Source organism: Periplaneta americana, chromosome 16 (genome assembly GCF_040183065.1).
Source record: "Periplaneta americana isolate PAMFEO1 chromosome 16, P.americana_PAMFEO1_priV1, whole genome shotgun sequence".
Classification (NCBI taxonomy): domain Eukaryota; kingdom Metazoa; phylum Arthropoda; class Insecta; order Blattodea; family Blattidae; genus Periplaneta; species Periplaneta americana.
The window spans coordinates 121,836,573-121,863,092 of NC_091132.1; the positions used below are offsets into that span (position 1 = coordinate 121,836,573).

At 34.7% G+C, this 26,520-nt stretch overlaps 1 protein-coding gene across 3 annotated transcripts in view; it reads left to right on the forward strand.

Moving 5' to 3' along the window:
- The first annotated feature begins 3,064 nt into the window (after positions 1-3,064).
- LOC138691186 (GA-binding protein subunit beta-1-like) overlaps positions 3,065-26,520 on the forward strand; it is a 32,110-nt gene continuing 8,654 nt past the window's right edge. The window contains exons 1-7 of one of the 3 annotated variants that reach the window (XM_069812965.1): positions 3,065-3,148; positions 3,566-3,661; positions 8,603-8,791; positions 10,854-11,051; positions 13,161-13,503; positions 19,375-19,476; positions 23,913-24,053. In XM_069812965.1, the coding sequence (XP_069669066.1) occupies positions 3,602-3,661; positions 8,603-8,791; positions 10,854-11,051; positions 13,161-13,503; positions 19,375-19,476; positions 23,913-24,053 (1,033 nt within the window). In that variant the 5' untranslated portion in view covers positions 3,065-3,148; positions 3,566-3,601. Of the gene's footprint in view, positions 3,149-3,317; positions 3,479-3,565; positions 3,662-8,602; positions 8,792-10,853; positions 11,052-13,160; positions 13,504-19,374; positions 19,477-23,912; positions 24,054-26,520 lie in introns of those variants that run through there. The other 2 variants (XM_069812964.1, XM_069812963.1) reach the window with 2 other exon arrangements.

The window sequence follows — 26,520 nt, forward strand, 5'->3', positions numbered from 1 at the left end:
CCTGAATACATAGGTTAGGTTAGGTTAGGTTAGGTTAGGTTAGGTTAGGTTAGGTTAGGTTAGGTTAGGTCAGGTCAGGTCACGGTGGCTACGGGCAGATTAGGACGACTAGTGAGGGAAGTGGGAAAAAACCAGAGGCGGTATTCTACCCCAAGATTTTCCTCCGGCATACCTCGATGTAAAAAAGGCATACCCCTCCCTTACAACATAGACACACATGATGTATACAATAAATTGTTTTGTGCAGTCAGTAACGGGAAACTTCGAAGCTTACGCAACACATTAAATTTCTTAATAAAATAATTTCAATTTACTTCAGCTATTTACTAGGTTATTTTACAACGTCCATTGAGACATCATTTAAAATAATGTTAAAACTTCAAAGTGCCTTACTTAATTATTAATAAAAAGTGCAACAACAAATGACACAGTCACTAAATTGGCAACAATGGCCACCACAAGCTACAGACCACAGCCTTCTGTACTTGATATACTACCGTTGTAAACATTCCAGGGGTTGAGCTTATCAAATAAGCGTTTCTAAATACACACTGAATACAGTTCCAGAAGGCTGTGGTTTAGATTCACGAACATAGACTTCACGAAGCAAACAGTTAGTACTCTTTGCTGTGAAGAAATGTATAAACAAATGTTTACGATCACATTTTTTCAGTGACGGTATGTCATTTTTTACTAACGGTATGTTTTCTGGACATAGAAACCAGTGACGATATTCCATACCGTCGTATACCCTCTCACTTCCCTCACTGAGGACGACCTTTTGCACGTCGGCCTCTCCCGCTCACCCAGTGGTTCTACCCTCCTCCCGCCCTAAGTTCATACCATCAAGTAGACCAAGCAGCACAGGATTCATCGAACGGCCCTTGCAAGGTGTCGAAGCGCCCTTGGAAGACTCCTAAGAAATGAATCCTGGCAGAGATGTTGCGGAAGACTGGGGGACCAGGAACGGTTGCGGAAAGGACGCCTCCTTCCGTAAGCGGATGAATACATGCGTGTTGATCTGAATATGTCTATGAAATGAGGTGAAGAAGATGAATGATATGATATGAAATCTAAATTCTTTTTCTACACGAGAGGGGAAGAGAAATGGACCGTGGCAATGAAAATTCCAACCCGGCATTTGCCTAAGTAACTCTGGCAAACCACCCCTTAATACATAAATAACTATTAATATTCATGTCACTTTTAAAATTAATATGAAAGTCTGTAAATAGAGAAATAATATTATACACGATTACAATAATATAATATACGTACTAGTAGTCATATCACTCCGATCTCTCTAATAAAGTGGTGAGTGTTTCTGTTCATGTTTATGTTCAGTATAATATTAATAATGTTTATATGCAAGTACAGGAGACGAAAGAGCGAGACAAGTCTCGGCATTACATGCATTACAGGTTATGTTAGGTTGTGACACAGGTTCTAGCATGGGCTAACAAAATCCCGCCTACTTTAAACATTGGATTGTGGTAATCCGTATCAGATTCTGAACGTACCATGAATCTCGGTTCATGATTTTAACTGACTCCACTTCTGTATAAATCATCAATCACAATGAACATCTCATAAGAAACTGCGAAACTGATTTCTAGCGCGTACGTCATCACTACCACTAGCCAATAGGAGTATATGCGTGACGTGGTACGATGGTCTGTGAGGTGGCAAAACTCCACCCATTTGTTTACCTCAATATTTTTCTTATCTGAAATTCTGTATAGTCCGAGCGTCCAATAATACCCAGCCGTAAGGTTTTATGTTCGATATATATTTTTTATGTCCATCAATTCTTGCAAAGTCAAACGGTGTTGTCACATTTCCGTTGAAAATATTATTTCTGGTTACAATTATTTTTATACTCACATCAATAATTTATTTCTACCACAATCATCCACAGTGAAGAAAATTTAAGCTGTATTATTATCTTTAATTAAAATTAAAATTAAAATGAGTTAACTTTTTATGTCGTCATCAATTAACTCGAGATATGACGACATTGGTTTCTACTCCACGTGGCGTAGTTATGAGGACGTCAATTACAATTTGTTAACGCAACATTGGTACACAAAAATGTTACCGCTTCTTCTGATTGGAGCGGCATCTGAGAAGGCCTAAACAATAAACAAACTCTTATTTTATGTCTTCAAAAGAAAGCGCTCTCTTTGACACCGCCTGGGCATTAAATGAACGTTCGAACTATACAGAATTTTCACATCTAACCTTCCGTTGAAATATTCTAGAAAGAGGTAGGCCTACTGCAATTTCGAGGGACATGCTATAAAATTGAGGGTTGTATAAAACTGAAAAGGAAGAGACGAGAGAACCACTTTCTGTGTCGGATTATTTCCACTTTTCGTATGCAAATTTTGCGATAATAATTACAATCATTGTTCATATTTGCCATTATTGGCAAGACCGTGAGACGCAAGTCAAGACATTTATATTATTTCTGTTTAATGAATCTTTCAACATCGAAACTTATTAAGTGGATACAATAGAAAGAGTAATATTGTGAATTTATGAGTTTTGCTAAGTTGTACCGTGATTTATTTTTTATTATATATATTTTTTATTTTAATAATGGAATTTGTGTAGCGGAACAGCACGTATCACAAAGAGGAAATTTCCGGAATGAAAATTCTTTGTTAAACTTCGTCGGTAGCCAATATCGTATCTTTAAATAAATAAATAAAGTTATTTATTATATTATGTGAAAGGCCTACCGGTACATGCTGTATTGTTATTATACATTTACAGATTCGTGCTATACTGACAAATTTCTGCTGTCCACATTTTTTTCCATAAAGGAGTGTACGAACTATATTTTTGTAGCATATGCTTTTAAATGATTGTTAAGTACGTCAAAACAAACCTGCGCCATCTTGCCCCGGTGCATGTTATATCGATTTAAACTCTGGCTACAAAATCAATACTGCTGCCATCTGTGGAGGAACGATTCTAAGCTGAAAGTATTAAAAAAGTTTTAGCAAGCAATGGAGAAATGAATATATAGGACTATTTCATTTAGAAGGCTGTGAGATTGTGAAACGCTTCTTGTGATGTGTTGGCAGAGTGCATGAACGTGGATTAGAGGCTTTAAAATGGTTTAAAGGCCTTAGAGATTTTGGTAAGTAAGTCTATATAAGTTATAAATAGACCAGCTACTTTTAAATTTGAAAAATAATTAGACCCTATAGCAAATGACTTCCGTTTTAGAACAGGAACAGGAAGTGTAGCTCCAAAATGGCGATAACGAAAACATCCTGTTCACAGGAAACTATATTGAATATATATATGTCGCTCATTACTTGAACATGTGATATATACATTATATTAAAATTTGAAAATTATATGTTATATGCCACCTGTTGCCATGTCTTCAGTTATTAAAATGAAGAACAATTTCGTTTTCTATTGATTTTGCATGGACGATTTTACATTTTACCTGTTAAAAATGGTAGGTTCACATAAATATAACCTGCCTTAATTTTTATAAATGTAATAAAATGAGAATAGTTGATTACTTTGTTTTTTTTATTAATAGGTGATTGATTTCCTCAACAATAATTTAGGCTACAAAATGCAGGCAATTATGGCAACGGAGGAAGTTGAGTCATTGGATCCTACAATGCTCATTCCAGTAAGTAAGGCTATTCCAATATTCAAGTTCAAGGAATATCATACTTTATAATTCATTACTCAATTAGGGTGAAACTTCGATATTTCCCCACACTACACTCGGGAGAAGAAAACGCACTTAAATCAACGAAACATTTTCACATTCCTCGGCTTTATGTTACTTAGATATCCCCTCAACTAACCCACTAACCTTGTCACATATCACGGCCTCCTGTCATTTAGCTAGCTCCTCATTTAAACTATCTAACCCATAACGAAACGCAATCAGACGTCAGTCCGCTGTGTAGTGTGGGGAGATATCGAAGATTGGCCTCAGTGTATTATTTAGTAACTATCTTTGTATCATGTGAGATAGATTAATTTTTCCATGATCATTATGTCTTTTATTATTATTTATAATGTTTAGACAATGCACATTACAACTTTATTTTATTGTTACATGTTCTCACATACTTTTTCCAAGACCTTGTTAATCCTGTGACTAAACTAATTTCAATGCAATAATTTTATTGAACTTATTGTACAGATTATTAAAAAGGAAAAGAGAACTATTCCTTAAAGGGTAAACCCAATACTGCCTAGGCTATGTGAAAAATAATGCCCCGTTAAATTGAGAACAGCCAGAGTTGATCTCTTGTCATTTGTTCAACATAAGGCAAATACTGGGAGTGAGGGTCGAGGGCAGTAGGGCCTAATCTTTCTTTTGAAATAAATTACTGGAATTACGGGTAGTACAGGCCTGATCAGTGATGGTTCTGGGTAAAGTATTTTGGGTGAAACCAACTTCAGCTTTTTCATTACTGCATACACCCTTTTCAGTACATTTTTTCTGCCACAACATATGAAACGAGATGATTTTCTACAATTCTCAGGAATTTTTTTCTTGTTAAAAGCGACAGTTTCACGATAATGTTTTTCCAATCTGAAATTCCAAGAATAGCGATTGTGGTCTTGCTTCCAAAAAATGTACATACTGTATACGGGTTCACAATAAATGGCATCGGTGCTACAGAATTTACTAAATAATCACGCAAAGTTGATTTACAGTTTAAAAGTGTGCAGTAACATACTGTACATTTTTGTTTAGATATCTGGTGTTACTGACTGTCAGTCTCCGTGAATTAGAAAAATCACGGTTACAATTTTTATTAATTCCATGGTGTAGAATGTCAATTGTTGACTCATTAATACACCATTCCGCAGGACCATCTCTAACAAGTTACCGGTACCGGTATTACTATTTATAACGTCTGATTTGACACATGTGTCAGAAACTTTTTGTTTTTTTATCCTGAATCATTGTTTCGTTCGCATTTAGAGCTTTCATTACGGCTGCAGTGTTATCAGCACATTTAGGCCTATCAGTAATGCTTGAACTCAAACCAGCAACATTTAATGTGAAAAATGTGTCTACTCTACCAAGCATTTTTAGAACTTTAGCTTCCCTTTCTCGCTTTTCCTTTGCTAATTTACGAAATGCCCCCCCCCCCCCACTCAATTTTGCGCGTTTGTTTTTGTCACTTATGTTAATGTGACTTGCTTATGTGAATTTTCAACCTTACTTACTTACAAATTACTTTTAAGGAACCCGGAGGTTCATTGCCACCCTCACATAAGTCCACCATCAGTCCCTATCCTGAGCAAGATTAATCAAGTTTCTACCATCATTTTCCAACCATCATTTTCAACCTTCCTCAAATCCGTTTTTATATTATCCTCCATGTACATCTCGTCCTCCGCAAAGGTCTTTTTCCCTCCGGCCTCCCAACTAACACTCTATATGCATATCAGTCCCATTCCGAGGCTTATATTGTGGTTTTGTAACAAGCTGTTTTTTACGGTGATGGATTGTTAGTTCTTCGTCCAATCCCCAAGCTGGAGGACCACTCCTTATGGGCTTTTCAGAAGTCCTCACAGAAAGTAATCTCAAATAGTGAAGTTAGGTGATCTAGGGAGCCAAATTGGCGCACTGCTTGCATGGAATCTTGCTGTATGCAATGTAGCCCTGTCTTACTGGAACCAAAATGGCCTCTCTATGAGGAATTTGACGAGTTATGCGAGAAATGTGGCAGTTATATTGGCATACTTGGCAGATTTTACCGTGATTGTTCGTCCTTGCTCATCCTCGAAAAGTAAGGGCCAATTATCCCCACTGAAGAGACAACACATCACACTGTGACTTTCTGATTGTGTAATGACCATTGATGCAGTTGATGGAGATTTCCACAGACCAATAACGACAGTTTTGTTTATTAACACAACTGCTAAGATGGAAGTGTGCCTCACAAGAAATCCATAGTGAAGTAAGAAAGCTTGATTTTAATTAATTTTAGTCAAAAGCTCAGTACTAAATATATTTTATGTTCGAATCACTCTCATTTAACTGCTGGACAATCTGTTTTTTGTACAATTGCAACTTCAAGTCGTCATATAACGTTCTATGCACACTGGTACTTGATCTCTGCACTGCTGACGAAATTTGTCTTACAAAAAGTGTTGGACTTTGCATAACAACGTCTTTGACCCGTCTATAGGTTTAATCTCTCCCCCTTCCTCCCGAAACACTTTCTGCAACTTCAAAATTTTACAACCATAACTTGATTATATGTTCAAATGGGATGGAATCATGCCTTTCAAGTTGTAAATGATGCCGATGTTCTCTTCTATAGTCGCGATGCTGTTATTCCTGGCGTGAGTCCTCCTCTTTGCTTACGTCTTAGGAAGCGAAGACTCTATAAAGTCTAGGTAGGTAGTATCTGTCGCCATTTTTGTTCTTTCATTGCCGAGCTACCAGACGAGGAATCTATTTGCCGCACCGTTAAACATTATCATGTCGTAGCTCCTTTGATAATAAATCAAACGCACTGTAATTCAGCAAAAATTTGTGCGGCAAGTAACGTCCTCGTGTGCTTTCTGCAAACTCCAACGAAAGAGCCAAAATGGCGGGAAATTTTATTAAGTATTTATCGAACCTTAGGAAATGCATAATATCTTCATCAGCGAATCAGAAGACGCACACGTTTAAATATAGCCGACCTTCAACGTGATTGGCTGCCGGAAATTAGAGTGACGGGACTATAGCAGCAACCACACAATCACGATTTTTATAAAATGCATTAACAGCAGTTGCACATTGCAATCCACTCTACTTAGAAAAAAAGAATCATGTTTCTGCAAATGTAATTTTTAAGTGTGTCGATGACTGCAATAGGAAAATTTTTCTCAGCAAATAAAAATGCCCATTTTATTGAAACACTTTGTGTATGTGCACATGTGCATGTATTCTTGGGAATGTCATAAGGATCTTAAGTGAAATGGTGATGCTGTTATTGAATATGGCTGATATGAAGCTAAAAACACAAAATTACATTATTTCCATATTAATATTTCAAATACAACTTTTTCACTTTTTCTGTTATTGATTAAAAAAATCAATTACATCCAGACCTATGATGAAATTTATATGATTTATTTATTTTGAACTATCAGAGTTTAAGGTTTGAATTTAGAAGGGAACAGATGCTCTCATTATAGAGAAATAAAAAAAAAATCATTATTGTCAATAGGCTACTGTTACTTCCCTCCAATAAAATTTGTTTACGAGAATTTGAGAAGTTTCAACAACTTTCAGGCAAGATCGTTAAAGAAGTAACAATCAAATACATAAATAGGCGTTTTAGACTTTAATTTGATATATCACATGATAAGATTCTTTAAATTTTATAAACTCATCTAAATGGCTCTCTCTTCATGGAATGATTCCATTGTGAAAGAATCAATAGAGAAAATTTCTCACAAAGTCTTGATGAATCATCTGTAATACTTGGGACATCAGCTGAAACAAATTGAAACCAATTTTTAACCACTCTTGAAGAAGGAAATTTCAATTTGCAATATAAATGGACTACTCTGTATTCTACCTGCAAACTTTGGTGGAATAGACTTTTCAGGGATCAATTCTGGTTGGACCCTCTGTAGATGTCATACATTATTTTTCATAGTACCTAACAGAGGAGCTTACTGTTGGCGCTAATTATATTTATGTCTAATAATAATAATAATAATAATAATAATAATAATAATAATAATAATAATAATAATAATAATAATAGTAATAATAATAATAACAACAACAAACCATTGCAGTTTATCATTAATATATTAATGTGAACTGGGATGATTAAATGTTATTTAACAGAACAGAATTTTGTTTCTTCTTTTCTTTTATACACACATCAAATAAAGTTTTGTATCACTTAAGAACTGTGTGTTGGGCGAAGGGTTAACAACCCATCACCGTAAAAACAGCTTGTTATGAAGCCTTTAAATAAGCCTCGGAATGGGACCACAGCAGAGGAATAAGGTTTTGAGATTTGGTAAATATTTGAGGCTAAGAGGGATGAAGTTACAGGAGAATGGAGAAAGTTACACAACACAGAACTGCACGCATTGTATTCTTCACCTGACATAATTAGGAACTTAAATCCAGTCGTTTGAGATGGGCAGGGCATGTAGCACGTATGGGTGAATCCAGAAATTCATATAGAGTGTTAGTTGGGAGGCCGGAGGGAAAAATACCTTTGGGGAGGCCGAGACGTAGATGGGAAGATAATATTAAAATGGATTTGAAGGAGGTGGGATATGATGATAGAGCTGGATTAATCTTGCTCAGGTTAGGGACCAATGGCGGGCTTATGTGAGGGCGGCAATGAATCTCCGGGTTCCTTAAAAGCCAGTAAGTAAGTGTCTTTTCAATATCAGTCAAGTAACTCCAAATAGGGAATGAAAACCTTCAGTAGGTAAACATTATAACGTGCTGTACTTTGGAAATTCTTAAGTGAATATAATATACTCTTTGTAATTCGGCTTTAACAATTCATTTTTTCTATTCTATATATTGCTAAATTGATTCAGTTATATGCAAATTTCTCTATTTTTGCAGACGTACAACAGTAAATGTGTAACTGTTCGTAATCTGGATGGTTCAGGCAATCTAACAGCTGTACGACCATGTGTTCCTGCATTATCATTAGTCGAACTGGGGAAGAAACTTCTTTTGAGTGCCAAAGAAGGCAATACAGAGCATGTGCGACATCTTATGAGTAAAGGTGCACCTTTCACAACAGATTGGGTGAGTATTTTTAGTTTTGTTGGATTACAAAAAATGTATTAAAATGGTCTATTTCAACATAGTGTTTCCTTTCTTCCTGTTTGAAGCCTTACTAATTTTAGTCTAATGTAATTATTATTAGCATTGTTTTCTCTGCTTGTGGTAGATATTACAGTGAATTAGAGAACTGATGGTATGATCACAAGGCGATTGAGCTACACAGGTAATTTCTGTCCCATAACCAGCTTTATTTTATAAGAAATTTAATTTAGTTTAATCAGGATTTGAATGCTCCTACTCGATTCTCTGTTTAGTTATGGTTCAACTGATGTTAGTTTAGTTGGATGCAGTAAAAATTAGTACATATGAAAGGTGCATTATGAAACTGAAGAAAGTACATTTAATTACACTTTTTTATTATATCAGATGAAATATTCGTGATACGTTTTCTTGCAGATATATAGTATTTAATTAATGAATCTCTGGGATATTTATTACATTTTCTTTAAATGCGGGTTTCCCTTAAAGGGGGTTTTCATGTAATATAAGCAAGAAAGGACTGAGAGTGGAAATTAAAACACACTTACGCCATATAACTACAGAGTTTTCCATTAGGAACACAATTGGACTCAAGTTACCAGTGAAAGGGAGCTACACTATAGCATCCAAAAGTCATGCAGTCGAAGAACCTGTACATTATTATTTTTGTTTTTTTATTGAGCTTCCTCATATGAGAGGCTGGCATTAGACAAAGCATACAAAACAATATAAGAACAAATAGATGATGAAAGATAACAGAGTAAGAAAAAAAGTAAACAAGTACGCAAACAAACAAACAAACAAACAAACAATGACAATTTACAGAATTAAAAAAGTTACAAGTAAAGAAGCAATGAAAGATAATAAGAGGAAGAAAAAAGATAATGGTGTGTCAGTGAATTAGAGTCCATATAGGTGGTTTCGTAAAAGTTTGACTGACTCTCTAATTATGAGGAGGGCCAGTTCATTCAGAAACGATTTGTGCAGTCCTAGGGTCGTACAGAATTGAGAAGAGAAGTTAGGTATCATTCCTCTTGCTCCAAACATCAGTCCCATAACACTGATATTGTGAAGTTGGTATTTATCTTTATAATACGGGATGGTTGGAACGTAGATTGCTCATTTCTCCTCATGTACGTCTTCAGGCTGTCCTTTATACGTTTCAAACCTGATGGTGGGTCGATTATCATACCCTGAGACAGGGATTCGCTAATGGCGATTATGTCAATTCGTCTGTTACTGCCATTGTCGGCAGTTCCGTGGACTTCTTCATAGATGGTGTATTTTAGTTTTCTAAGGGCATCGGCCAGTTTAGTTCTAATTGCATGGTGCCTATTTATACGCAATGTTTCGCCATAAGGGCAGGCTCCCAGGACATGTCCAAGGGTTTCTATCTCACTGAGGCATCGCCTGCAGTGGTTGCCCTGAGACCTACCGGGTATGGCTCTTACAGCACTTACGTTGGCAGTCATCTTGATAGCCTCCTTCCATTCACCGCTAGTCATTCCATCGGGCTTAGTTATCCATTTGTTAGAGGGAGTGAATTCACTGTACAGAATAACGCCTTTTCTGTATACATATTTGTAGTACCTATTATGTTTACTATTAGGAAACATACAATATGATATTTTCACAAACTCATAGTAACAGATTTTTAAGTGTTTTAATTAATTTTACAATTTTCATATGCAAGAATACATTAACATTTTTACAAGCTTATATTCAGTTGAGATATCTATGCGTACTATTGCTCTCATTGTAGGCCTACTATTGCTAGTGCCACACTGGTGTGACTGTACCATATACAGGAATTGATCACAAATGTTTGGAATAAGTTCGAAATTATATTAAAACGTGCTGTATATTCGTAAATGCATTCAAATGTGTTCCTTAAAAGTGGGATTTTCCTTAATGCAAGGTTTCTTAAAAGCAGAAATCAATTACATTGTTTTTATGGTAGTTCTGCTAGGACTTATTGAAATCATTCCTTATGAGCAGGAATTTCTTAAAAATGGAAACGTATTCTTTATTGTATTGTTCGCAGTTGGGAACTAGTCCACTCCATCTTGCAGCTCAGTTCGGCCATGTTGAGACAGCTGAGGTACTACTAAGAGCTGGTATATCACGTGATGCTAGAACAAAAGTGGAACGCACACCACTACATATTGCAGCTCAGGAAGGCAACACATCTATTGTACAGTTATTATTGACCCATGGTGCAGATGTAGATTCTAAAGACATGGTAAGATCTGAAGGTTACATATTACGGTATTATTTCGTGTTTGTTATTTTTATACTGTCTAACATTTAATGGCCTTATCATAACTTTTATTGCTTTCCACAAACACAGAGTAATGAATATAATAATCTTAATGATGAATCTTGATATTCAAATGCATTACTACATTTTCATTTCCTCCACTTCATTTAGTGTCTATTCATCTAGATAAATATTCTTAGTTTATCAGCATACTATCTTGATTTGTAATTGGGGATTAGGAGCAGTAAGGACCATTAACGGTACCAAAAGGAAATACTGAATGACAAGAATGGCATCTAAAAGGAAGTTTTTTTCAGTTGCTCTCTGTGGTATTATACAATCTTAATGTTGGATGCACTTCTTATGTTTACATTTTTTAAAACAAAGAGTTAATTTATTATGATTGGTTCTTCTTAAATGCAGAAAAGGATTGTGATTGTCTTTTTTTAATAGTGTAAAAACTTTCAACATACTATGAGCAGCATTAATGTCGATTGTTGTCTGTTGTATTGTTACTTGCATCAGTTGTGTTCTGTGATTATTGTGTTGCTTTATGATGAACCCCAATTGGTGTAAATATGCACGGTATTTGGCAACTTTCAAGCTAAATTTTTTTCTTTCATATAATACGTACCTTGGATTTTTAATCCGAGAAAAAAGTGCGTCTATTACGCGAGTAAATACAGTAGGCCTATATAGTATTATTTGCAACTTGTCTTAAAATTGATTTTTGGGATTTTAATTGTTACTTTTATCGTTATTATTATTATTATTATTATTATTATTATTATTATTATTATTATTATTATGCTACAGGATTGCCAGATTTTAGATCTACCAAAGGACACTCATTTTTCATCATAATATATAGTACTTATGTTTTGTTTTAAAGAACGAATGGTATGAATATGGGCTGAGTTGACATTTTCATGACTACAAAAAAAAATAATAAAAAACGAAATAAAAAATATCCCTTTATATACAGTTGAAGAAACTTATATGAATCTCAAAATTGAAATTTTAATTTAAAGAAACATATTGTAGATACATGTTTCAAATACAATACAATATTTATCTGCCTGTAAGTTACATCACGTTTCTCTGGCGTCTTTCTGAAGGGCTTGTGGCAATAATATGTAATGCTAAATTATTAACTTAATGACTTAATAGTAGTTCTGACTCATAGATTTTCCCAGCTGTTTTTTATTAACATTAAAGCACAAATTCCAAAAAATGACACCAGATGTAACAAAGTAATTAAATTTCAATGTTTATTCATTGATAACAATAACATAAAATTTACTGAAACCTGAATTTATATTTATTTTATGGCTTACCATATTACTGTTCGAAACCCATAATTTAACATACCGTACAGTATACATTCTCAGAGTTTCCTACATATTTATTACTGGACTTTAGCATTTTCAACAAGATTTTTTCAATTCTCTTTGCCATGCATTTGGGATGAACGTTTCTTTTTAAATGTTTAGAAGTATCATATTCACCACTGAATTATCTGTTACAAACCTTACACTTGCCAAAATATTCGTTTTCCTCCCCCCCCCCCCCAGTATGAAAACCTACATTGTTAAGAAAATTAATTAAAATTTGCTGTAATTATTTAGGCCTAGGACAAAATAGTTACTAGTAACGATACAGTTTTACAAGTGACGTTAATTTTCTAAAGGGGGAACTTTTTGCGTCCTGTCTCGAAATGAAGCAGGACTTTGGACTTTTATATGAAAATCAGGACATGTCCCGCCAAATTGGAATATCTGGCAACTCTGTTATGCTGCATCCATAATATATATTTATTTTGTATTGTATGTGGCAATAAATACTAAAATTATCATCATCATCATCATCATCATTATTATTATTATTATTATTATTATTATTATTATTATTATTATTATTATTATTATTATTATTGGAGTCATTACTTTCCTAACGTTTCGTCTAAGTGTTCTTATATTAGTTCTGATTATGTTCTGGTACAAGATGCTGATAAATTGTAAGATCCTAAATTGGGAAGTCTTCTAATATAAGTTTTCTTACATTTTTAAGTTAATGAATATTTTGTTGCAGTTGCGCATGACTCCATTACATTGGGCAGTAGAACGTGAACATGTGGACACTGTTGAATTGCTTTTACAAAATGGGGCTAATCCCCATGAAATAAGCAAATTTGACAAAACTGCATTTCATATAGCACTTGACAACAACCGCCACGACATAATGCAACTGCTGCAGACAGCAGCGGCTGAGCAGTCATCACCTCTGCAGTCACTGTCAATATCAGCAACTGAGCAGGCGATGGAAGAGGCAACGCTTGCCGCCACGCAGAGCCTTGCAATCGAATTGGCTCAAGTGCCCACTCCCATCCATCAGGAGGAAGTCCAAACCTCAACCACCGCATCCTCTACTGCAGGTCATTATCAACTTTAAATTTGGAAACTTCAAATTGTCCCTTTAACTACCTAATACATTGCTCTAATAATCACTCCAGCTAAAGAATTTATTCAATCCAAATGTCCGATCAGTGAGACTGTGCCAGAGTGACAGTATTTCAGCCTGATAGTTAACTTTATCCCATATCCTTAGGATACGAATTTTAATTTATGTTATAATTAAGCTGCGGATTTATGCCTATATGCCTATTTTAATCCTTAACGTGAAGGCGAAAGATTTTAGGTTACATATTCATTTTAAGACATTGTGAGTATTATATGCGAATTCTATAGTGCCTATAATTGCTATTTCACTAGTAAATGCCTATTTACTTATAAATGCCTAAAAGTTGCCTAAATATCCGTATTATATATTATACTTGAATTTACTGATCATTCAATCGATATTTTTTTAATCTGTAATTTGTTTCTTTTTTATCTAACAGGGAACTAACGATAATTCTGTGTGTTACGTTTTACTGCCAGCAGAATGCGGATAAATCGAATAATTTAAAATCAACCCATAGGAAAAAATATATTTCGAAATCCATATGAATCATTGTGGTAGTTGACTAGGGTAGTTGTTTTAAACTGTGTATCCATTTTGTGAGTTTGTGAATTGAGTATGAAGTTGAGTTTTCTGCTGTAATCGAATTGGCTCTGATTGGAAAATACATCGACATTACTGCGTTCTCACTGGTTTGGTCCCCAGCTGAGACTGGATCCCTGAAGTATTGTCCCATCACTTCATGTGAAGTGGAAGGGAGTTTCTCCCAATTTAAGAACATTCTCACAGACAATAGACATCAGTTCTCATTACAACATTTGGACGAATATTTAATTATTCACTGCCATAAGGACATTCCTATAGGAAGTAGTGTATAATGCTATGCTATGGTCGTGTTAGCCATTGAAAATTAGAAATTTGTTAGTGCCATTTTAAATGTCTATTTTAGAATTTTGAATGCCTATTTTGCCTGCCTATTTCAACTGTTTTTAGTGCCTAAAAATCCGCAGCTTGGTTATAATTGTAGTAAAATAACAAAATAAATTGGTAGGAAAATCTAAATTCAAGCAAAATCACAGAACAATATACAACATTGCATTATTTTTAGGACTTGAGGCTTTGCTGGCATTGGATGTGGAATAATTCTTTTCGGGTTCTCAGCAACAATCCAACTCACCTGGCTGAGAACCCGAGAAGAATTATTCCTTTGCTTTCTTTACAATTTGTTGTGGTTTAAGAAGTATCAGTGTGAGACATAGATTTCTTCCATTCTTTCAATTTAAGGGTTAAAGGAAGCCATGGATCTTACCAGATTTTTCTTTGGATTACGGCATAGGATGAAATTGAAGAGTGTTATCCCAAAATACGTTCGGTCAATTTTTGTGAAAGGACTGGATTAGTTTCTTTATCCATCAGTCTATGGACTGAGCGAGTTTTTAAGTGTCATGCACAATAATGCAAACTTTTAGACAAGATCTGACGTTGTTTTGGAAGAAAACAAGCTTAAAACATAATGATAGGGTCTCAAACATAATCATATACATGTATAAATCATAAAAATGGCCAAATGGACTGAGCAAGTTTTGGGATTATACTTGGAAACCGTTACATAAAATCCAAGGGAAACTGAGATTTTACATTTTGATTCTAATCTGCAAATGTTAGCTCCAACAGTATCTTCTATTTTGAAATATCAGTAAACTAATTATACAGACATGGACAAATTAGATTAAAACATTTTCTTGGGAACATAATATAATTCGTCATATCAACTATCAGTATAATTCACAGAGTCTCTGTTGTTGTAAATATTGTTTACATCTTCTGGTATATTTTTCCAATGGTTAAGTATATTTTTTCTGGCTATGTTGGTACTACTGGTGTTTTAATTATATACAGAAGAAGATATTCTCCCATGGCCTGCAAGAAGACCGGACATGAATGAAACTGAAAATCTGTGATCTATATTGAAGAAGAAAGTGAACAAAAAGAGACTTACAACAAAACATGAACACATTTAAGCATTGTCTGATATCTGGCTAAATTATGCTGATATTCAAAGAAAGTGTCAAACTTTGGTTTCCAGCATCCCTGACAAAATCAATGTGTTAATAAAGAATAAGAATAAGGGAATGTTCACAAAATATTAGTAACCTCAAGACTCAATTTTCTGTTCATTATATCTGTGCAAAATACATTTTTGTTCATTATTTCTACCAATAAATACAGCTTCGTTGCACATATAATTAATTTAGTCTAATAATTTGTACTGTTATTGACTTGTCCTTCTGACTGATTGAATGGTTACTACGTTCATTGGATCTGAGTTCACAAGTTCAAAATCAGGCCAGCAGCAATAGATTTTAAAGAAAGAGAAGTATCATTGGTATGGCTAGTGACCCTGTGGTGAGAGAACTCCAAACAAAGCTGACCAACTGTTACTTGCTCACCTGAAAATAATTCTACTACTGGCAGTTGTCATGGGGTTAATGAATTCTGCGTTTAGGTGCCTCCCACTTAAGAAATTCAAGAAAGATTTTACATCTTGATTACACAACTTTTAACACTGTATCACTTCGGAATATGTATGATAAAAATTTCTTCTGTTAAATTCTAATGTACCTTGTTTACATGTTTCGACCTATTTATGGGTCATCTTCAGAACTGGTCGTTGCTGGTCTTGACGCCTCTTGTTTTGTTTCCTGTGAGAGTGTGTTCGTGTGGTGTAAAGTGGAGTCAAAGAGTGTGTGTGTTCTGAAATTGAGTTGTGTGTTGAGAATTTCATTGGGGTGTGTTTTTGTTTGTCTGTATATTTCATATTGTTCTAGTGTGTTTAGTTTCTGACTTTTTGGTTGGATGTGTAGTATTTCCATGTCTGTGTTGATGTCTCTTTAGGTGTGGTTAGCATTTGTGATGTGTTCTGCATATGTGGACATAATAGACAACATAATCGCGTAAGACAAAACATAACCACAAAAAACATAAGAATACAACACACGCACAAGAACACAAAAAATACATCACATTAACATACGAAAACAAAAACACACACATAAGATTGCAACCTCATTCAAGAAATTAAATTACAACATCGCATACAGAACAAATAACACTACAAAAACATCTCAACACACAAACAAACAAATACAACTACACAGGAATATACAAACTCAAATGTAACACTTGCAACAACTTCTACATAGGACAGACAGGCAGATCATTTCAAACACGTTACAAAGAACACATCACAGCCGTAACAAAATTACAAAACACCTCCACATATGCAGAACACATCACAAATGCTAACCACACCTTCAGAGACATCAACACAGACATGGAAATACTACACATCCAACCAAAAAGCCAGAAACTAAACACACCAGAACAATATGAAATATACAGACACACAAAAACACACCCCAATGAAATTCTCAACACACAACTCAATTTCAGAAAAACACACACTCTTTGACTCCATTTTACACCACACGAACACACCCTCACAGGAAACAAAACAAGAGGCATCAAGACCAGCAACGACCAGTTCTGAAGATGACCCACGAATAGGTCGAAACATGTAAACAGGGTACGTTAGAATTTAACACAAGAAAGTTTTATCATACATATTCCGAAAGATTTTAGTTGACCATTTTCAAAAACATAAAATTAAGTACGGTACCCTTATTATTTCACACTTGTAGTGGCTGCCAGTCCAAACAGGAAACTTAAATTCCCTACTTAGGGATGTAGCGAGTCTTATTTCGTCCTGTATTATCTTAGTGTCATAATCATGTCAGACCTTAATCTTAGCGTACACAGCATGAAAAACATAGCTGAAACCCCTGATTACCTATATATCAGATTGACTATGCCCATGTTTTAAAAATAATGATAACATATAAAAGAGAATGGTCGCTAGGATTTCCATTGTCGAAAATGAACCTTGGTGACAACTGCTAGATGCAAGCTCCAATGGAATAATATTTATTACTCCATGTCACCTCTACGAATTCCTTTCTCACTATATCATACAGAAAAACGATATAATTTGAGCGCGCTAACATTAAATTCCTTTACCCAAATTACATAAATAAAATTATCACATGTTATAAGTATTACAATGTGTTGTATCCTGGAATCGAAGCTCCTCCTGGCTTAACATTACATCAGGTATACCACAATGGTCGGTACTCAGATCATTGTTGTTCAAAATATACGTCAATGATATTACATCTCTTGTAAGGCATTGTAACTATCACTTGTATGCTGACGACCTTCAGTGCTACATCTCTTCCCGCTTAGACCAAGTAAATGACGCTATAGACAAACTGAACGAAGACATTGACTCGATTGTGACATAGACAAAGAAATTCCATCTTAATATCAATCCTGGAAAGACACAAGCAATTATATTAGGACACAAACGGCAAACTGACGCTGTAAAGCACCTTGACATTTCCCCCGTTAAAGTAAGTACAGTGCATATCTCTTTCAGTTCTTCGGTAAAACATCTTGGCATTCACATGGATAATAATCTCAACTGGGACATGCAAATCACAGAAACCTGCAGAAAAGTTATATTCTATTATCCATGTGATAAAAAGGATAAATGTTCATCTTCCCTCTTGCTTAAATAAGTTCCTTGTTCAGACACTTGTATTTCCCTATTTTGACTATGCTGACATTTTACTCACTGACCTTTCCAGCAACAACAAAACGAAACTTCAACGTGCTCATAATTTGTGTGTACGTTTTGTAAGCAATGTTCGTAAATATCATATTACCCCATCCCTGGAAACAATAGGTTGGCTTAAACTAGATAAGAAAAGAAATTTACATTCACTTCTCCTTCTCTTCGAAATCTTGAACTCTTCTATTCCTTGGTACCTGGCATCTCGCTTCACTTACCTTTCTTCCCACCACAATCTGAACACACGCTCTCGCCATGAAACAATACTAACAATACCATCCCATTGCATCTCCTCATGCTCATCCTCTTTCTCAATAGCCCTGCCAAGAATCTGGAATTCGTTACCTGCTAGCATCAGGGACTGTTGAAATAAAATTGAATTCAAACACAAACTTACTAGGCACTTGGTCAGTAATTGAGACTCGTTCAGACATGGTTTCTTGTAAATAGTTCTCTTAATCTACCACAAAATATTTCAATATCCGGTAATTTCATCATTATAGAATTTTGTTATTCTAGATTAAATTTGTGATTCAGTAACTACAAAAATATTCTTTGTTCTTAACTTCTATGATAAAATGTCTAGCTTTCATTAATCAGGTAATCTTGTCGTACTTTAATTTTTATTGTAATTGTAAATTTAATATTGTAATTTTATTCTTCATATTATTGTTGTAATCCCCTGGTAGAGGGGCAGAGAAGGCCTGACGGCCTTATCTCTACCAGGTTAAATAAATAAATATTACTAAATACTATTATCGCATCAGGGTTAAAAGTATCGCATGGTTGGCAATGCTACTGCCGCCATGACCAGATCTAGGGCCATTCAGCCATCTCACTTCATCTGTTATGAGTCTGTGGAACTACTCAGATTGTTGCCAAAAAAATTCTGTATATTGCAGCCACTCTGTTGTATGTGATCAGGGATGAAACTCATAACACAGCTGCTGGAGTAGTGCTGCTTATCAACAAGGAAATAAAACAGGTGCACTTTATTTAGTGCTCTTGCTGCCAAGTTTTGAAACTCATTAAGCATTTCATCTTTGAGAAATTGCATCACAACAAATTCAACCTCTATTGTTACTTTTATTTATAATTAAAAACAATTTATGAAATAATATTGATACTAATAAATAATTGCTGCTGTTCTTACAGAATCTGTGACATCGCAGCCAACTCCAGTAGAAAGGCGAGAAGTTTTTGCACCATCTCCGAAAAAAGATTCTATGAAAAATGACAGGACATCTGTGCACATAGGTATCTATGTTTCTATATCCACATAGGTTTAACACTTAGGCCCAGTTTCTTCAACCTTTGTTAAATTATAACAGTGTTATTCCATTTTAACTGTAAATTTAACAGTTGAAGCATTTCTTCAACTACTGTTAGTACTAATAGGCTCTTAAAATCTATGTTAATTTAACTGCCCAATTTCATGCAGTTAAATCATTTAACTCTCTGTTAGCATAGAAGTATCCAATATGGCTGTTGCGTTAGATGCTGAACTTATATATCTGCATTATTTAGGAAATGATATCCATGAATACATAAACAGAGCGGATGATTTCTGTGATTTGACAGACCAGAAGTTCACAGAAAGGTATAGGCTATTTTCTGCCAAGCCTCACTTTTCGCATTCAACTTAGATCCGTTTGTTTGTTTATTCTCATTAATTGGTTTATACTGGGAAATAATTTCCAGCAGAAGGCTTCTTTCGAAAGAAGACATTTCTTTTTGTTCCAGTGTTTTCCATTTCATAATAGCAATACCAATACGCCGCTCCATGCTATTGTGATACAGACGAGGAAAGAAGCTGAAATCAAACCTGAGAGAATAGAAAGACTTCTATTCTCTCTGAATCAAACAACGGAAACAAGCGAGAATCGCAATTGTCAGAATTCAGAAAACAGAAGTGAGCCTATACTTGGTTATAGGTTATGGTTAAACTCTAGTATCTTTGGTCTTAACAGAGAGTTAACAAACAGAATGTTAAAATGTGAAATGTAAAGTCGAAGAAACGCAATATTTTTAACAGCAATTCATACTTTTAACTTACAGTTAATTAACGCTATGTTAGGTGCATTATAACAAAGGTTGAAGAAACCGGGCCTTAGACTTTTAATAATCTTAATTAGACACATTTCAAGCTTCAGATTCCTTGCTCTGAGGTGAAGATTTATGGTTTTGTAACAATGTATTAAACATTACGAAACTACATACTTACGTAAAGGTTCTATCCTCAGAGTAGTGTTTTCTCGAAATCTGGACAATTCACTACTCCGTAAGATCTGTTATGCTTGGCTACCAAAATTTTATGCCTATGGACTTACAGCTCGTAATATCAGTCATAATTTTTGCAAAGATGCCTGAATCTCGTTTTATTCTTTCTCCTTTTAAATTGTTCATATAATTCAGTAATTTAACCTATTACTTTAACACAGTTGAGTTAAAATTGTCAGTAAGCAACCAAATTAGTACAGTAGAGCTTTATCATTAATTATTTTTGTCTGTACTGTTCTGTTATTCACCGCAGTTAAATTTACTTGTCGAAATTCTATTAATCATTGTTTTTGTTGGATCATATTCCTGCTGCATGATTAATGATCAAATGATCACAAGCATTATTAATATTAAATAATGATTGGGCACAGAATCAAAGGGATTGCAGTTGAAACAGTTGAATCACAACTATAATTTAAGTCAGTGAATATCATTCATTGTCTTTATGTACATTGAGTTTTATTTTATTCAATATCATTCCAAAGAAAAATATAGGTGAAAAATTAGAAATAAATTACTACATATTCTAGCAAGTGATCATCTCCCACAACAGTTCATAAAAGTATAAATAATCTTTATAAAACAAATTTAATTGCAGTTAAAACAAGCAAATTATCATTGTTGCTAGAAATAAATACAGTGGTAAGGCAAGGATGTGGTTTTTCACCTCTTCTGTTTATCATATACACAAATTATTCAAGAGTGGCGGCAAATGAATCATGGATACATTCAAACCAATAGGAATTTAAAATTGGATGCTTTACTGTTTGCCAATAATTTAGTCTCAATAGCACTTAATCAAAACGATCTCTGGTACTTGGTACATAATTTAAATATTGTTGAAAAAATATGGTATGGAAATATATACTGAAAATATATATATATATATATATATATATATATATATATATATATACACATACAGGGTGATTCACGAGGGAAGGTAAAAATTTAGGGTACGATAATTAGGCCATTTTGAGTGAAAAAGTTGATATGAACATAAGTCCGTTTTCGAACGATGGCGAAGCCAGATGCATTTTTTTGGTAAAAGTTTTGCCCCAATGTGAATCAGACATTACCATATACTGCTGATGTGAGATGTAGACAAGGTCACAGATCCCAGTGAATGATGTAACATTGGAATCTGCATTGTGAGCAGTGTGGATAAGTTCATTCACCTCATATTAGGACACAAACGGCAAACCGACGCTGTAAAGCACCTCGACATTTCCCCCGTTAAAGTAAGTACAATGCATATCCCTTTCAGTTCTTCGGTAAAAAATCTTGGCATTCACATGGATAATAATCTCAACTGGGACATGCAAATCACAGAAACCTGCAGAAAAGTATATTCTATTATTCATGTGCTAAAAAGGATAAATGTTCATCTTCCCTCTTGCTTAAAAAAGTCCCTTGTGCAGACCCTTGTATTTCCCCATTTTGACTATGCTGACATTTTACTGACTGACCTTTCCAGCGACAACAAAATGAAACTTCAACGTGCTCATAATTTGTGTGTACGTTTTGTAAGCAATGTTCGTAAATATGATCATATTACCCCATCCCTGGAAGCAATAGGTTGGCTTAAACTAGATAAGAAAAGAAATTTACATTCACTTCTCTTTCTCTTCGAAATCTTGAACTCTTCTATTCCTTCGTACCTGTCGTCTCGCTTCACTTACCTTTCTTCCCACCACAATCTGAACACACGCTCTCGCCATGAAACAATACTAACAATACCATCCCATCGCACCTCCTCATACTCATCCTCTTTCACAATAGCCCTGCCAAGACTCTGGAATTCGTTACCTGCTAGCATCAGGGACTGTCGAAATAAAATTCAATTCAAACGCAAACTTACTAGGCACTTGGTCAGTAATTGAGACTCGTTCAGACATGGTTTCTTGTAAATAGTTCTTTTAATCTACCACAAAATATCTCAATATCCGGTAATTTCATCACTATAGAATTTTGTTATTGTAGGTTTAATTTGTAATTTTGTAAATACAAAAATATTCTTTGTTCTTAACTTCTATGATAAAATGTCTAGCTTTCATTAATCAGGTATTCTTGTCGTACTTTAATTTTTATTGTAATTGTAATTGTAATTGTAAATTTAATATTAATTGTAATCTTATTGTTCATGTTATAGTTGTAATCCCCTGGTAGAGGGGCAGAGAAGGCCTGACGGCCTTATCTCTACCAGGTTAAATAAATAAATCTAAATCTAATCTAATCTAATCTAATCTAATCTAAACCGGGTGATGGGGCATTACAAATGTCCAATCGCCTGCCCTTGTCTGATGTAATGACACAGAACCCGTGCATAACACAAATACACTATCACTTATCAGTTCACAGCAGTTCAGTTAGCTACCAACAGTACAGTAGTTATACAGGTACAGTTATCGGAAGTGTTAAGTTGTGTTTTTCAAGATGCCTTACAAATTTTCGGCTGCAGAATATGCCGATACTGTGTATGTTTATGGTTTGTGCGATGGAAGTTCCTTGCGTGCCGTCGCTGAATATGAACGACTCTTTTCGAACAGAAGGGTACCATATCAAAGAGTATTTACTGTCTATGGGGTTGGATGAAAGACTTGGTATACCAAAGAAAGGTGAAAATGAGAGAGGCGCTAATCGGCCGTATTTTGGATGCTGCACGCCGCATAAAGAACAGCCACGAGCAACTCTCCCGAGCGATGAGCGCGATTCACGCCCGAGCGCAACAGTGCATTGAAGCAGAAGGAGGTACCTTTGAAAATGTGCGAAAACATCAACCCCAACATCTAGAATATTAGGTATGTATGCATACGTGAATATGAACTTTAAATTTGTCCGTTATCTGTCTCTAAATGCGAGTTAGTACAATGGAATCCCGGAATTTTTTGTGAAATCAAAGTGCCATTTCTCTGTAGCCATTTGAAAACGGATCAATATTCATATGAACTTTTTTACTCAGAATGACTTGAGAATTCACATCCCAAATTTTTTACCTTTCCTCGGGAGTCACCCTGTAGAACATATCCTGTTTCTAGTAAAATATGTTCAGAAAACAAAATTTTAGGAAGAGTGAATGATTTAATAAGGGACAGTATTTTTCATATTAGATAATGTTATTGAAAGTTGTAACTATTAAGAAAATATGTTTGTTGTAATTGGATTGAAATTTCAGAATGAATTGTCAGTGTTAAAAGTGTAAAAGTATTTGACTACCTTAGTTTCAATAATGATCAAAGTTTTCAAGAAGAGGTTAATAAAGATAACTGAAGTTCTGTTATATTTCATAATTCAGAGATCATTAAAAAGTGCTTGGATGAATAATAATTACATTAAAACACAATTAAAGAAAGTCATAGTCTTATTTAAGCACTCAGTTGTTTATTACATGCTGTACTTGATGTCCCTTTCAGAAGGTTTGTCACCCCAAAAGAAACAACAAGGTAGTACAACGTTACAACTGTTACAAGCACATGGCATTACTATGTTACCTGCAGATGAGACCACACTAGTAGCTTCTGCTGTGGAGAATGGACAAACTGTGGTGCTTACAGGTGAGAACTGACTAATTTTATATCTAAAAGTTAAGCTTCTCACTCTATTTTTGGCTCATCTTGAACTTCTCTTTCTTTTTCGGCATAAAAATGTATGTGTTTTGGAATTCTAACTTTCTCTGTCCTCTCAACATGATTATTTTAGTTCAATCTGTAATTTTAATACATTTCAAAATTGATTGTGTTCTTAATTCTTGTTGAATACTATCCTGTCATGTTAAAAAGAAATAGGATATGAGAAGAACGGTTCGATATGTACTTATGGATCATGTATAGAATTCATTCATTCATTCATGGTCTTCTACCCAAGGGCAGGTTTTTCACTGCAAACCCAGCATTTAATGTTATATTTTTAAAATGAACTATTGCTTTATACATCAAATTGAGATCATTTCTCATTGATTAATAGTGTTATTTTTAAAAAAAGGTTTAATTTTTTAGAGTTAAAAGCATATTTATTTATATTTACATTTATTTCATGCATTCATAGTGTTCTGCTCGAGAGCAGGTCTTTCACTGCAAACCCAGCATTCTCCAATCTTTCCTATTTTCCACTTTCGTCTTAGTCTCCGCATAGAAATACCAATCTATATTACAGACACGCTCATTGCTAAAACTGTGACATCCAGTTGTGAACGAAATTCCTCCATGGAAATGGGTGATTCCAGAACATAGCATAAAAATTCCAGGAAATCATTCCAAAAATGATCCTCCATACATTCTTAAGTTAGATGTCATGGAACTAATCTGCAGCACATATAAGGATCACCTTCAAATTTACTCAGCTGGATCTCCAAATCCTAATAATGGGACATCAGGAGGAGGGTATTATATTCCAAAATATCAAGAAAGCTATTTCATACTATGTTCATCCTCCTCCAGTCTTGACACTGAATTGCTAGCTATTGATGCTGCTCTTCAGTGTGTTACTCAAATTTCTGAAAAATGTATTTGCATACTTACCGACTCCAAGGGGGCTATATTTAATATAATTAAATATGTACCAAACCTATATGCACATAGAATTATTCCAATTCAGAAACAACTCAGTAAACTAAAAAAAACTCCAGAAGGAAATAACATTTCAATGGATACCTAGTAATTGTGGTATACCTGGAAATAAGAAAGTCGATAATATTGCAAAACAGGCAACATATTTGCAACCAAGACCTCTTCAAGTGATATCTCTATCCAATGCTTTTTCTTCAGTAAAATCTCATTTTATAAACCTGTGGCTCAACAATTGGCTCTCTTCTGAAAAGGAAAAATTTTACAGTGTGTACAAAAGAAACCAAATGACCTGGAAATGTACAAAAACTTGCCCAGACATGTTCAAACATTTTTAACAAGAGCTAGAACAGGTCACATTGTCACACAATTGTACCTACAGTTGTACAATTCTGATAATCCTACTTGTCTGTGGTGTAGTAATCATGATGAAGATCTGGAACACATTCTTCTATACTGTCCATTTGTAAACCACAAAAGAAGTAAATTAAAATCATCAGTACCGGTTGCAGAAGACACAGCCCTGCAGTATATATTGACTACACCCCAACTCTGGCTACTAGCAACAGGCATCTATAATGAACACCAATCAAAATACCCCTCATTTCTCGTGAAAAACAACAACTGAAAAGACTGTAGTGGACTTTATGTTATCAGCAAACAGCTGGATATATTAAGAAGATTGATCGGTCTTCGCATATAATCCATGTATCATCATCTTGATATCTTCTTATGCCCTGAACTATTCTCTCATTCACCTTTCCTTCCAGTGCATCCAGTAGGCAGTAGGCAGTTTCTTCTTAGCCAGTGACCCAGCCAATTTCTTTTTCTCTCCAAATCAGCAAGAAATGTTCGAAACTGATGATTATTTAGCTTAGTAACAATTCTTCTGGTGCAATATACAGTGGATATAAATGCAGTGAGTGTCTAAATAAAGGCTACTATACTTTTCATTCAAATCGCGGTGAGCCTTTTCTTGGAACCAACCATAACAGACATTACATCTTATTCTGAACATACTGCTAGTCAGCACTTGTTGTGTCTTTCATTGAGACGATATTTAAAGTTCTTCTGTAATTTCTAGATTTTGTGTACATCTCAATTGAAAATTGCAAGTTGTTACTTTCATCCACAACTAACGAATGTATAATAAAATTGTGACATCTCTCAGAGAGCTGATTCACGAGGTCGTGACAAAGGTGTTGAATTTGGCAAGTCCCTGTTCTTAGAAATAGGCAAACAGAATGATACTGCTCAACTGGATTTGGACATAATTCTTCTCCCAACATTAATAATTCTTTAATGACATCCTCATCAACAAAATTTGTGTCACTACAAAGTGCATACAAATTCTGTAACTAATTATAAGGTACAGTTCTCTCATCTTCATCATCTTGCTATAAATCAATCAATTCTGATTAAAATCAAATATAGAGAAGGATCACCCTTAAATGAAGTG